Source organism: Peromyscus leucopus, chromosome 1 (genome assembly GCF_004664715.2).
Source record: "Peromyscus leucopus breed LL Stock chromosome 1, UCI_PerLeu_2.1, whole genome shotgun sequence".
Lineage (NCBI taxonomy): Eukaryota > Metazoa > Chordata > Mammalia > Rodentia > Cricetidae > Peromyscus > Peromyscus leucopus.
In genome coordinates, this window is record NC_051063.1 from 58,938,351 (window position 1) to 58,953,451 (window position 15,101).

Here is a 15,101-nt window from a genome sequence, read left to right on the forward strand (position 1 = left end):
AGAACAGGAAGGCAGAAGGAGACACTGCCAGCCGCCGCCAGGATAAGAAGCATGTGAAGACACCGGTAAGCCACGAGCCACGTGGCAGGGTATAGATTTATGGAAATGGATTAATTTAAGATATAAGAACAGTTAGCAAGAAGCCTGCCATGGCCATACAGTTTGTAAGCAATATAAGTCTCTGTGTTTACTTGGTTGGGTCGGAGCGGCTGTGGGACTGGCGGGTGACAGAGATTTGTCCTGACTGTGGGCCAGGCAGGAAAACTCTAGCTACACTTCAGTGATGAACAGCAATGCTGAAGTGTAAGCTGAATAAACCCTTTCCTCCCCAACTTGTGTTTTTGGTCATGGTGTTTCATCACTGCAACAGAGGCCCTTAGACGGGGGTCCGACTCAGGTTGTCAGGCGTGGCAGCAAGCCTTTACCCACTGAACCATCTCATCAGCCGATTTAGTTTTTCTGAGACAGGGTCTTGTGTGGCTCTGGTTGGCCTGGTACTATTTAGTCCGGGCTGCTTTCCAACTTGAAGTAGTCCTTCTGCCTCAGCCTTCCTGAGTGCTGGGATTACAATTGTACGCTACTGATCTCAGTTAAATTCTTTCTTTCTCCTTCCTTCCTTCCTTCCTTCCTTCCTTCCTTCCTTCCTTCCTTCCTTCCTCCCTCCCTCCCTCCCTCCCTCCCTCCCTCCCTCCTTCCCTCCCTCGGCTGGCCTTGAACTTACTATGTACTCCAAGTTTGATCTTGAACTTATATTCTTACCTTCATCTACTGAGTGTCAGGATCATAGGTGTGCACCACTATGCTCAGCTTATTTGGTATGGGAATTGAACTCAGGACTTCTTGCATGCTAGGCAAGTACTCTGTAGACTGAGCCATATCCTCAATTTAGCAGCAAGAATTTCTTTGCAGCTTCTCCATTCCCACATCCATGGGAAGCGTTCTACACAATGTTCTGGCAGCTTCTTCCAGTTAAAATGAGGAGAGCCCCCTATTCAGCAAGCCTCCCACCAAATGTTTAAATGGTAGACAAGACTGACATCCTCTTGTGCACTAGGTGTCCTGTCACGATGCTTCCTATCTCCAACCTTCTGCTGTCTATGAACACATGTTCCACAGCTGGAATAAGCACAGCACTGTAGGGGACAGGCCAGGGAATCCTGTTGCACTAAGCCAAAATCCACCCAAGAGCATGGTAAGGAGTCTTAGACACCTACCCACCAGATACACACAGACGCTGGTGTGTCACCAAGCTGGTCAGACCACGCCCGGTAATTCTGTGCCTGATGCTGTCTCTAGTGGGTTGGTCAAAGCTGGCTCTGTCTTGTTTTGTTATTCTTGTTGGTCTTAGCTCCAATCCACTCCCAGCTGGGTCCTTCCTTCTACCAGCTTCCACTCTCCACAAATGCCTCTTGGAGCTCTCATTTTTTTTAAAAATAATATTCTAAGATTTAATTTCTAATGTGTATGAGTGTTTTGCCAGCATGCATGTCTGTGTATTATATGCATGCCTGGTGTTGGTGGAGGTCAGAAGAGGCTATCAGATTCCCTGGAACTGGAGTTATGGGTGGTTGTATGTTACCATATGAGTGCTGGGCATTGACCCAGGTCCCTTGCAAGAGCAGCAAGTGCTCTTAACTGATGATCCATGTCCAGCTCCATATTGTTTAATTTTATGAGACCAGGATAGTCTGGAACTCACTATGTAACCTAGGTTGGCCTCAAATCCATGTATGATCTCCCTACCTTCCCCTTCCTAGTACTGGGATTCAGGGTTCATGCCATCATTCCCAGCCTTCACTGGAGTTACAATACTTCGTTCTCCAGTTGGCTGTCTTGGACTGGAGCTGACACCCAGAACTGGCGGTGGGGAGTCGGATCTGCATTCTCAGTGCTTACAGCAGATGTTCAGGAAAGCCTGTGGAGGACACTCAGTGTTGGACTGAGAGATGGCTCAGGAGGCAAGCCACAGACAACATGAAGACCAGGTGTGCTCGCCTGTAACCCCATCACTGAGGCAGGGCAGAGTCAGGACTGCAGGGGCTTTGCTGGCTGCTTGCATAGCCAAGAAATGCAAGCCCAGGTTCCCTGTCTCAAAGGAGGGAGGCAGAGAGTGATGGAGGAGGACGCCTTCGGCCTCTGCATGTACCTACACAGCTGTACACACATGAGCATATGCCACACAGGCACACAATTACACATTCCTAGGAAAGGAAACACATCCATCATTCATGTAACATGCGTTTACTAAGCACCTGCTGTGGCGCCAGGCACTCACAAAGGAGTGGGTGGAGAATGTGACAGCAGGCGGGCTCCACTGCACGCTGCTCCTCAGTCAAGTGCATGAACAGTGCTGTCCCCCATGAACAGTGCTGTCCCCCACACTGCTGGCTCAGAAGCCAGGACGCATCATATAACCCCCAGTGATTAGTATGACGAAGGAGATGGGGACAAATGCTGTCGTAGATGGGATTAATGTTTTATTAATGGTCAGCTATGTTCATTCACACATGCATTTCTAAGATTTATATCCAGACAGCATATGGTATTTACAGGCAATGGACAGATTAGGATACCGAATTCAAACCAGCTACAGTAAGACTACGTTTTGTTCAACATTAAATTAAATACATAATAGTCTTACCTCCTCCTTTCGACACACACAGTGAAAGCCCACCCTTCCGCCTTGTAAGGAGTATGGAATTGCATTGGTAACTGCTCAGAGCAGCAAGGACACTGGAAACCCGAGAGAGAGGAATGTGACGCTTGGGCACTAGCGGGGCTCCTCGGGGTAACCCAGGTTGGTCAGTGGTCATGAACAGCGACCCTCAGGTGGCTCTGACTTAGGTTTGTGTCTGCTCTTGCATTTATGTTGCCTTTTGTTTTCTTGTTTTTAAGAGGAAACAAATCTTTGGCCCTTTCAGGTGTGATCATTTTAGATTACAAAATTTGTACATGTATATGCATAAGACATGCATAAGCTGCCCAGCCAGCGCCTCGGCACTCTGGTCACCCCGCCCTCACTCTCGTGCTAGTGCGAGCACAGGGGCAGGGATGGAGCCAGGCCGGAGGGCACAATGAAGTGGTCAGAAAAATAAATACATGATTGACAACACCGATAGCTAAGCTTGCCAGGACAGGATGGCGACAGGGGGGCGGGGGTGGGGGGGATCCATTATGCTTAAGTTTACATAATACCACACAGACTTGGTGTGGGATTGCCTTGCGGTCCGTCAGGCGCTTTCAAGAAAGGCACTCCCATTGAGGGATGGCATTTAGGTACAAAGCACCCATCACTTGAGACCCCTGAGTCTGTCACCAAAATGACCTCATCTTTATGGAACTGAGGGCAGGCCTCCTCTCTGACTGGGTGGGATTAGAAGGTAATTCCATGGATGTCCAGGCTGTTCGTCTCCTGCTGCCCGTGAGGCTGCCTGTGTCAGTTCTGTGCCCGACTCAGTGACCACCAGTGGTCAAGCACAGCAAGCCACACCTTCCAGCTGGCCTCCAGCTGTGGAGCCTTTGACTACCAAGTCCCGCCCCCCTGCTGACACTCGCCTGTTGTTCTGTTGCTTAGAGGAACTGGCAATGAGACTCCAGCATCACTGCCTTCACCAGGGGCCTGGTCTTCTGGGGGGAGGGGGAAGTGCCTGCTTCCCTATGTAGGCAACCGTGAGGGGAAGCAATATCCTCACATATCCACCCAAAGACTTGACAGGTAAGTCTTCCTAATGCCCCACTTCCCAAGGGGCTTCCGTCTTTAAGGCACTGGGCTTTGGAGACCCGTGAGGATGGCGACACTGAGCAAATGGTGTTTCCTGGGAATGTGGAGATTCAGATGCGGACTCCCACAGGAATGACGCCGGGCACCCACAGCAGAACCTTAACCCCAGCCCAGGCATTCCATTAGTGCATTACGTGTGTGTTAGCGACAGCTGTTACCTCCGCTGGCTCCGAAGACTCTCTGCACAAGGGGACATTTGCACTGCCTGGGTGGAGTCAGGCACCCTCCAGTCCCAGGTATTTATAGGTTACCCCGAGGAAGTCTTGTCACCTCCAACACGTGTGAAGCTACAACCCCAATAATCCAGGAATTCACCAGCATTCTAATCCCTTCATCCAGTAGGAGCTGACTCAAAAGACTTCAGGGGACTGTGCCCAGTATTCCTGGAGCCAGGGCATCCCTGGATGTCGTAGGGTCGCACTTCACACGGTGGAGCCCACTGTTGTTCTAGGGAGACAGACGGTAAACCTTCTGGAAGGAAAACTGAGTTTTAGAAGAGCAATTTTCTGCCTGTCCTACGATCAGGAGCGACACCTATTCTTCATTTGGTTTGTATCACAAGAGTCCGTTTTCCTTCCACGTGCCTCAGGAGAGTTACTTTTTAGAATTGATGGAGAGGCCAAACAAGGTGATAATGTCCACCATGGCTTGTTTCAGGTGCTTCCCAAAGCGGTGTGAGTCCTGAAGGAAACAGAGCAGAACACCACATCAGCAGCCGGGCAAACCCCAGCAACTGAGAGGATGAGGCAGGAGCATGGACTGCATCAAGTTCAAGCCCATCCTGGGCTATAGCAAGACTGTCTTCAAAATCCAAATGAAAGGAGCTGGGGAGATGGTTCAGTGGACAAAATGCTTGTGCAAACCTGAGGACGTGAGTTTGAATCCCCAGCACCCACATAAAAACCAAGCATGGCCTTACCTACCTCTAACCCAGCTGGGGATGGGGGCAGAGGCAGCAAGATTTCTGAAAACCTGCTAGTCAAACAGCCTAGGCCTAAACTGAGCTCCAAGTCCAGAGTGAGACCCTGTCTCCAGGGAATAAAGAGACTGATAGGATAGTTACTGAGTGCTCCCTGCACCCATGTGTGCACATGTGTGTGTGTGCATGCACACGCACACACACACACACACACACACACACACACACACACACACAGAGGGGGGGGGAGAAGGAGAGGGATAGGGAGAGAACAAGAACTAAAATGGAATGCAGAGAGTCTCCCATTATCTTCTGTCCTGGGTTAGTTCAGCCTCCTGTCTTCCTACTCTCTGAGCTCTGAGGGAATGACTGAAGGGGTGAGAGAAGCATCCTGAGCATCCGGGGGGACAGCCCACAGGTGACTTGCTATGTAGGTGGATGGGTCAGATCTGAGGCCTCCTGTCACTCTGCTCTGAATCCCAGGCTATCTTTGAACTCTCAACCCTCATGCCTCAGCTTTCTAAGTAGTGCTAGGATTACAGGTGCGCACCTCACACCTGGCTTCCTGAACCACACTCTCAAGGACTCTGGGTCGATGGTGGGGGTTGGCAGCCAGGAAGCTTTTGTAGAATTGGAAGCTACAGAGGCCATCAAACAGGTTCCCGGGGGTCCTCAGACAACACCAAGTTCATGTGAGGCCAGAACTTGTTTACAGAGTTGTTTAAAATAGAATGGCAGAAACACACAGACACATACACACACACTTAAGACCACTGCTACCAGCAAAGGTAGGTAAACGAAATAAACATATGTCTTTCAAATGAGTAAAATTCATCTGTGTGAAAATACCTAAGCTAATAAACCTGAATTAATGTTTCTGTTAATGATGTGCTCCCTCCAAAAAGGAAATTACCCCATTTCTGGAAAAAGGAGTTCCCAATATACTCACTGTCTGAGGGCTAGAGAACTTGGAAGAAATGTGGAAGTGGATGAAATTCTCTCCCACAATAATGTAGGAAACACCATAGCCATCATCAGCAACCTACAGAGAGAGAAAGGTCATTTTCATCACTAGGAAATGAGGTCATGTGTATGGGGACTTCCTGTTCTCAATATAAAACTGGGCAGCAGTGGGGCCTCACCACTGGAATCCCAGCACTGGAGAGGCTGAAGCAGTGGGTTCAAGGCCAGGCTGGTATGTAGTGAGGGGTTCAAGGCCAGGCTGGATATGGAGTGAGGGGTTCAAGGCCAGGCTGGATATGTAGTGAGGGGTTCAAGGCCAGCCTGAGGACAATGGGATGGGCTTGAAGTTAGTGGGCAGGCCTGGCTGTACTTACTGGTCCAAAGCCACCTCCACAGGACACATAGTCGGGGTGCTTCTCAAAGTCAAACAGCTCCACCTGCTGCTGAGGAGTCTGGCTTGTGGATAACCTCCACGGTTCAGACAAAACCTGTGACAAAGCAAGACATAGCCGAATGACACTTTCCCACCCCTCTCTCCTCCTAGTGAGCATTGCCTATCAACTGGACACGGCTGAGAATCACCTGGTTGGGCAGGGGGCGGGCGGCACATAAAATGTTCTCAACTGAGTAACTGTGTCAGCTTGGCTTGTGAACGTGTCTGTGGAAGATTGTCCTAAGTGAAGCAGGAAGGCCCAGCTCACTGTAGGTGGCTCTGTTCCCTGGACAGGGTGTCCTAGTATAAGGAAGCTAGCTGGACAGAGCTGGAGAGGTGGCTCAGTGGTTAAGAGCACTTGTTCCTGCAGAGGACCCGGGTTTGATTGCTAGCACCCACATGGTGGTTCACAACCATCTATTACTCCAGACAGCCCTCTGGACACTGCACACACGTGATGCACATACATATATACATACAGGCAAAACACTAATACATGTAAAAAAATATTTTTAAAGAAAGTTAACCAAATGTGAGCCTGTGCACAGCCAGCAATGAGCGTTCTTCCATGGTCTCTGCTTTGAGTTCCTGCTTACGTTCCAGCCCAGACTTCCCTCAGGGATGCTGTGACCTGGAAGTGTAAGCCAGATAACTCCATCCCTCCCCAAGTGGCAAGTGGTCTGAGTGTTTTCTGACAGCAGCCTGAGGACCCCTAACAGGGAGACAAGGAAAAGACCCCAAGGGCTGAACAAAGATTAAAGTGTGTGAGCAGGAGGCCCTCCCCTTGACCAAACCACCGCTCACTTAGGAGGTGGAAGACAGTCAGCGGGGTCTGGGACAGTCTCTAAGAGCCCACCTCTACATTTTCACTGATTTTTTTAAAGCTAGTTACTATATTCGGCCACCGTTAAAAGCCAGTATGGTGATGTGTAACTGTACTCCCAGCATTTGGGAGGCAGAGACAAGAAGATTGCTAGTTAAGGCTAGCCTAGACGACAAAGTGAGATCCTGTCTCAAGAAGACAGGAAAGCCAGGCTGAACACTTCGGCGGTGGAGGGAGGTTGCAGTTCAAGGCTACCTCGGCTATGTGGTGTGTTTGAGGCCAGAGAGACTTTGTTTCACAACAACAACAACAAAAACCCAACAACCCAAAAAAAACAATCCCAACAACAAAAAACTTAAGTTTTAGAAATCTGGATGTAGTGGCACATGATTTTAGTCCTGGCTATCTTAGGTTGCTGAGGCAGGAGAATCATTTGAACACAGGAATTTGAGAACAGCTTGGCCAATATGGTGACACTATCTTAAACTTTACATGTTTTTAAACTCACAAATATTAAGATCAAAGATGAAGCCAGCATGGTAGTATATACCTTTAATGCCAGCACGTGGGAGGCAGAGGCAAGTGGATCTCTGTGAGTCTGAGGGCAGCCTGGTCTACAGAGTGAGCTCCAGGGTAGCCAGGACTACATAGTGAGGCCCTGCTTCAACCCCCAAAAAAAGATGACTGGAGAGATGGGCTCAGAGGTTAGGAGCACTGGCTGCTTTTCCAGAGGTCCTGTTCTCAGCACTCACATGGCAGCTCGCAACCATGTGTAACTCCAGTTCTAGGGGACCTGATGCCCCCCATAAACACCAAGCATGGCACACAGACATACATGCAGGTAAAACAGCCATACATACAAAATCATTTAAAAAAAGAACAAAAACGAAGGGCTGGGAAAACGGCTCAGTGGGTAAGAATGTTTTCTGCACAAGCAGGAAGACCCGAGTTTGGACCCCCAGCATCCACGGGAGAAACAGCAAAATGCAGCAGTACCAATGCCAGCATCCCCAGTGCTGGGTGTGGGTGCAAACAGTACCATAGGGCATCGCTGACTGCCAGTCTTGCCAAAACAATGAAGAGCTGACCCTGGAGGTTCAGTTCTCAAGGGACTAAGGTGGAGGGTGACGACGGAAGATGTCTGTGGTCCTCCTGTGCCACCCACATGTGTGCGTACGCTTGCTCACGTGAGTGCACACAGGTTCACACCCACAGAACAAAGGTGACAGATACTCAGTGCTCATCTCTTCCTAATCCCTTCCCATGTTTTACCAGCACTCAGTTCCTGCTGTTGCTGTCAGGGGGGCCCAGGCCAGCCTTCCGAGCTGCTGAAGAAGCATGGTACCGAAGCTGCAGGTCGCATCTCCACAGGCCTGTTGCCTTCTCCCCCATGCTGATGTGCAAGGCTGGAGCACTAAGATGTGTTCCCGATGAGCAGGCTGAGTGCGCAGCCTGGGGCAGGCGGCTTACCTCCTTCAGGAAGGGGGAGTCAACTGCGAGATACTTGGACACCACGTAGAGGCAGAAGAGGTGGCGGTCGATGCCGGCGCCCGTCATGGCGAGGCGGTATAGGTGCTGGTGCTTCTCACAAGCTATCTTGAACAGTTTGAGCCTCTGCTCCGCCTAAGGGTCAACAGGACAAGGGCATATGCTTTGCACGGTTCTGCTGTGCACTGGGCCACTTTCTCTTCAGTGGTCTGCAGAAGGCTGTGGGGATGTGCCAGGGTTTCATGACCAAGTGTCTTCACAGAGCCTCACTGGCCCACTATCCCTTCCTAGATTCTTGCCTCAAGAAGGGCTGCTGGGGCAGGCTGGTTGTTGGAGAGGCATCCTGTGTGTGTCGGGGTGTGTGTGTGGGGTGTCTGCTGTGAACACAGCCCTGTGAACTAGCCAAATGTGGACCTCTCAAGCTGAGAGAGTTCTTGTTAAACCTGGAGCTCTACCCCGGCTGTCCCTCAGTTGATTTTGTCACAGAAGACGAGTACTAACCCTCCTTGGCAATTCTGCTAAAACAGTACTGTGAGGGCCTCAATATGATCTGAATGGAAGCTTCGGGAAACTGAAAACAGGTGCTTGCCGCACAGATGCATGGGGACCCAAGCTCGTTCCTCGGGCCTTGCTGACCAGTCAGTCTAGCCAAACAGAGCAAGCTCCAGACTCAGTGAGAGACCTTGTCCCAAAATACAAGGTGCAGACTAAGGAGAAAGACACCAACAGTGACTTCTGGCCTCCATTCGCACTCACCACACATACACATGCATATACTCACACCCACACACCACAAACACATACACACAGGCTGCTTTGGGTTCTTCTGGACATTAGAACATCATCTGAGCACCATATGCCCTTTATTTGGAGATATGTCGAGGCACTGACCCTCCTATGACAGACCCGGCCTCGCAGGAGCATCTACTGACAGATCGAGGCACTTGCCTTTTTTTTTTTTTTCCTAGAGGAAAGAGAGCCCTAGTCGGGGCTCTTGCAGCCTATTGTCTGTTGGTGGTAAGCACCTATCGGGGGCTTGGGGACCTGGGCACAGATCTGCATGTGGCCATGTGCGAGCTGGTACCAACAGTGAACTGAATTCACCTGAGTCTACCCTTCACAAGGCTACTACAGGGCTCCTATGAGGCAGAGCACAGGAAGTCCCAGCTTTGTCTGGTAGAGCGAGCAATGGGCTCAGAAGACCCCAGGGCCAAAGTCCACTGACACCAGTGATGGTGTCGTGCTTCCTGTTCCTAGGCTATGCTCACTCTCACGTGAACGTTCTCAGTACACATAATCTCCTTCCCAAAAGCTCAGTGGACAACACTCTGTATGTGTCCCTCCTGAACTTCTTCATGCTTTCTGTTCCTTTGCAAAGGAGAAAGCATGAAGAGCTGGGGGAGAGGAGCCAGGGGAGGAGGTGTGAGTGGAGGTGTAGAGGGCAGAGGGGTGCATACGGGAGGGCCAGAGAGCCTCAGGACCGGCGTTCTAGGGTCTTCCGGGAAAGCATGCACCGTGCCATGCCCTGCCACCACGGCCTTACCGTTTTCGTGGGGTCCATCATAGCCATCACGAAGTTGCAGGACTCTGTGGTACAGGAGCGTACGGTCTCGGTCCTACCCTCTCGGAAGAGCCGCGTCATGGAGGCTTCGTACGTGAGGCAGAACTTTCCCATGTCCTAGGAAGGAAGGAAACACAGCTCAAGGCTGACAGGCTGGAGCGACCATCTACATCCACAGGGAGAAGTGGCCTGGAATGGGGCTGGAGGAGCTGGGAGTCTGTCCCCCCTTTATTTAAAATTTAACTGTATATGTATGGGTGTTGTGCCTGCATGTACATCTGAGCAACATGTATGTGCCTGGCGTCCAGAGGCCAGAAGAGGGCATTAGATCCCTGAGGACTGGAGTTACAGATGATTGTGAGCTGCCATGTGAGTGCTAGAAATTGAACCCAAGTCCTCTGGAAGAAAAGCCAGTGCTCTAAACTGCCAAGCCATCTCTCCAGCCCCCTGGATGGTCCTGGTTTCTGTTCCTAGATACGACTAAGGCCATCCACACCCTGACGAAAGCCCTCCAAGCTGATGTGAATGCTTGTGAATACGCTTAGGACAAGGCACACAGCAAGGTCATGGCCATGAGAAGATCTGAGAGACACAGGGGAGGACAGGGGCAGGAGGGCAGGACCAGGGGGATGAAGAGGAGTTCAATCAGTGTGGCCATGGACGAGACAGTAGCCCTGGGAGCTGGCAGATGCAGAAAGAAGTCCCTAAGAGAAAAGCCTGTTTTCAGGATGGGACAGAAGGGCCACCTGTGGAAGGCGGGATGGGAGGTACCAACAGCTGCTGAAGCAAGGGGAGGACCTCAGAGACCTACTGGGCTGATGTTTGGTATCAGCTGCCCTCCATGCTAGGCTTCATACCCCTTCTGCCCACTAGGGAAACGGCCCAGATGCATGTGTGTAGGACCCCAAAGGGCCCACGGTGAGCCCAGCTCCCCTCTTACCTTGTAATGTGCCAGCTGCAGCGCCAGCTGGATGAAGGCATCGGGGCTCGTCCGGCACTTCTTGATCAACCCTTTGCCAAAGGTGTCGAATGGGAAGGAATGCAGGTCCACATCATTTGCCAGAAGACGGGCGCTGCTCAGGGAAGCCTCGATGACCTCCTGACACTGTGGAGAAAGAAGCAGGCCTGCTCAGGGAAGCCTCGATGGCCTCCTGACACTGTGGAGAAAGAAGCAGGCCCTGCTCAGCGGGCAAGCACGGCAGGACCAAGTTTGCAGATGTGCATTTCACCACCTCTGGGATTTTTCTGGAAAGGCGACCTGGAAGTCCCAGTGAGGCAAAGGCACAGCATCGCTACCTCACCCCTGGGGAGACCCAGTCAGGAGCCACAGCTCCTGCTGCCCTTGAGACTGTCCTGGAGTGCAGCAGAACAGTCACAGATGCGGCAGGCAACACCATCACAGCAGCTAGGACTGCGTGGAAGAAACTTCCGAGGCAGCCCCTCCCCCACGCCCAGGTCCTTGTTCGGAGGGTCTAGAGAGGGCAGCTACTCTCTGCCTCTGATAGGACGATGGCCCTGCTCTTTAAGGAGAAGGTTTTCTTTGACGAGGTGGGCAGCTTCAGGAGGGACTAACAAGGAGGAGTAATGAAGAAAGGAAACCTGCCTAGCCAGCCAGATCAGAAGAATTAACACTGGAGAGCACTTAGGTGACAGATGTGTGCCCTCACATTCCTTGTAGCCATTTGTATGTGATTCTGCCCCAACCATAAGTGGCCTTTGTCACCTTGGAAGATGCTAGACTATGTGGGTGACGGAAGGGTACCAGAAAGTAGAACTCCATCTATAAGGCAATGGGGGAGCCATCATCCATGGTGAGTCAGACCTTCTTCTGGCACAGCTGCTCTTGGGGCCACACGCTCCTGGAAGCAACCTTCACCCAGGCTCCATGAGCAAGCCTAATAAACTCCGACTTTGGTGGGACCATACTTTGATTTGCCACTGGGGTCTCTGAGGGGCAGACTCTGTGTCTCCCCAGGGACAGACTTCTCCCAACAGACACTGAAGGTAGCTCCAGCTGTGGGTCCGTTGCACAAAGCAAGCTCATTTTGAGGAAGATGTTCCATAGAAGGGGGCATGAAAGCATCTTCTGGACTCGACAGGACGGCTGTGCTCATGAACTCACAGCAGCTGTGGCCGCCTGCACACAAGCAAGCCAGTTAACACTCTAGCATGGATGGGCGAAAGAGGGGCTCATGAGGCCCCACCTCGAGCTGAGGACTTCTTGGCTGCTGGGAGTGGAACTGTCCTTTTTCTTTAGGGGTGAGGTCAATGGGAGGTTCCCTGCTCTGGTGGCCAGCCCACACCCAAGAGCACACGGGGAGCACTAGTGGACTCTGGGCTGCTGTTGTTATTATTTTATAGAGAATCTGGAGCGGTGGCTCAGCAGTTAGAGTGTGTACTGCTCTTGCAGAGGACCTGAGTTCAGCATCCGTATCAGGTGACTCACAGCTACTGGTGACTCCAGCTCCAGAGGATCTGACTCTTCTGGCCTCCAAGGGCACCTCACACACATACACATAACCCACAAGGGCATAGACCCATATAATTAAAAGTAAAAATTTAAAAGAGGCCATGAGGTTGGGAGGAAGATGTGTCAGGGAGGACCCAGGGGGAGTTGGAGGGAGGATTGGAAATAATCAAAATATATTGTTTACACGTGTGAAATTCTAGAAGCATAAATAATATTACTTTTTAAAGGGATCAGTGTTTGCCAGGGGCCAGGAGGGGGGTGGCGGCAGGGGGAGGCCACGGGGTATTTAAAGCAGTGACCGCTGACTGATGCTGTGACAGCAGACACAGGACACACATGACTGTCCAAGCCTACACAACCTACGCCACCCAGATGACCCGGTGTAAACAGGAATCTGGTGATTAGCCAGGACGCTTCACAGGCAGACCACTCTGCTAGGGATGCTGAGCAGGGCAGGCTATGTGGCACCCAGGAAATACCACTTCACCCTCTCAGTTCTGCCGAGAACCCAACACTGCTGTAACGTAAGGTGTGTTGGGGAGACCCTGTGATTGGTCAGCCCCGGCCCCAAGGTCAGGTTTCTCCATGGATCCCATACTGCCCTGGGACCTGAGAGCACTGGGTCTAGAACTTTACCACATGAGAGAGTACTTCTCAGGCTCCAGAAATTCCTACAGGCTGGGATGATCCAACCCTACCCTCCCTTCTTCCCAGGACTCCTATAAAAAAAATCTCTTTATTGTCCTTTAAAAATAATATTATTTATGCTTCTAAAATCTCACACATGTAAACTGCAGTTCTGAATCTTGTTGCTTTTTGAGACAAGGTGATAGTGGTTCTCCTGCCTCAGCCACAGGGGCAGGGATGACAGAAGTAGGCCACCCTAACACAGCCCCAAAATATCTATGGGAGAAAATAATGTTTTAAGTTTTTTTTTTTGGGGGGGGGCTTGAGACAGGGTTTCTCTGTGTAGCTTTGCGCCTTTCCTGGAACTCACTTGGTAGCCCAGGCTGGCCTCGAACTCACAGAGATCCACCTGCCTCTGCCTCCCAAGTGAATGTTTTAAGTTTTAAATATTATAAATTACCCATCTGGCAGCGGGAGGATGTAGCTCATTAGGTAGAGAGCTTGCCTAGCTTGCATGAAGCCCTGGGTGCCATCACCAGAACCAGAAATCCACGGTGTGGTGAACACCTGTCATCCCAGTAGAGGATCAAGGTTGCCCTCAGGTACAGAGCAAGCTACAGTCTAGCCTGGGCTACATGAGATTCTGTTTCAAAAAAGTAAAAATTTAAAAAACCACTTAGAGGATTTCAAGTCAACATGACTTAGGTTTTTTTGTTTGCTTTTCAAAACAGGGTTTCTCTGTGTAACTCTGGCTGTCTTGGAACTCGCTTAGTAGACCAGGCTGCCCTCAGACTCACAGGGATCTGCCTGCCTCTGCCTCCTGAGTGCCGGGATTAAAGGCATGTACCACCACTACCCAGCTATGATTTATGTTTTTATCCTTATTTTCAGGGAGTTTACAGAAGCTCAGTGACTTCACAGCTGAAATCTCAACCGAGAGCTGAAAACCGAAGCCCCATTTCCCTCCGCAGCCCAGGCCCGTTCTCCAGCTCTGGGCAAACAGCTTTCCCTCTGTTTGGAAGAGCGCTTGGGACCACTTCAGGAACATCATGGGAAAATAGCCTTCCAACCCGGGTGAGGATGCTCTGGATCAGCAGGCTTACCTCTCCTGGGATATCCCACTGGAGCCTGGTGGGTTTGGGAATACTGGGGTTGGTGTCTCCTCTACAATGTCCATCCTCTGTGTAGCCCAGCTGGAAGACGTCGGTGGCCATGACATACTGAGGAGAAAGAAGAAAGAATGAAAACTCTAATGAGCACAGTGTCTCCTCCATGCTCAGCACAGAACACACCTGGGACCAGTCTTGGGAGTGAGGGCATCACCTCCCCAGTGCCCACCAGCTGGGTGGTGGGTGCCCATTTCAGTTCAACACACACATACACACACACACACACACACACACACACACACACACACACACACACACACACAGACTGGGGAGCTCTCAGACAGCGGATGTGTGGTTTCTAGAGGTCAGGGGGGTAAAACGGCTCCAACCTCACTGCAGGTCACACCCTCTGCATCTCCGGTGTCCACCTGCACAGCCTTTCTGTGTCCTCTGTGATACCCGAGAAGTACAGGCTTTTCCCAGGATGCTGCCTCAGCTGTGTCTGCCTCTACCAGGCTTCACATCTCAGAATCAGGCCCGTGGCAATGTGATTCAGCCTCCAGGATGAAAGCCAGGTCCCCAGCACTCTCCCAGGCACCTGGGCTCCATTTAAGAGGCCCCATCATTCCATCCAGTGGACAGAAAACTAAACACTGATTCCACTTGTATCCTTGGCCTAAGGCTTCACATCCTTAACCTTATCTTGATCAGACTTACTTTAAAATATTGGCTGAGGGACTGGAGATGACTCAGCCGATAAGAGTCGGCTTGCTGCTCTGACAGGAGTTTGGGGACTGGTTCCCAGCTCACAGTCACCTGTAACTCCGGCTCCTAGGGATCTGCCTTTTTGGTTGCTGCACGTACTGTACGCATACGCACACAATAAACCCTAGACTCGGGCAGACCGGGTGGATATCTTAACGGATT

The 15,101-nt window shown here is 51.1% G+C and overlaps 1 protein-coding gene across 1 annotated transcript in view; it reads right to left on the bottom strand.

Annotated features, from left to right (window-relative positions):
- Window positions 1–2,455: 2,455 nt before the first annotated feature.
- Window positions 2,456–15,101, bottom strand: part of Cpt1a (carnitine palmitoyltransferase 1A) — a 64,851-nt gene continuing 52,205 nt past the window's right edge. Inside the window, exons 13-19 of the mRNA XM_028871527.2 lie at window positions 14,169–14,285; window positions 10,909–11,073; window positions 9,951–10,085; window positions 8,390–8,542; window positions 6,038–6,151; window positions 5,650–5,742; window positions 2,456–4,462 (exon numbers count right to left, since the gene is read on the bottom strand). Coding sequence (XP_028727360.1) covers window positions 4,376–4,462; window positions 5,650–5,742; window positions 6,038–6,151; window positions 8,390–8,542; window positions 9,951–10,085; window positions 10,909–11,073; window positions 14,169–14,285 — 864 coding nt within the window. The 3' untranslated portion in view covers window positions 2,456–4,375. The remainder of the gene's footprint in view (window positions 4,463–5,649; window positions 5,743–6,037; window positions 6,152–8,389; window positions 8,543–9,950; window positions 10,086–10,908; window positions 11,074–14,168; window positions 14,286–15,101) is intronic.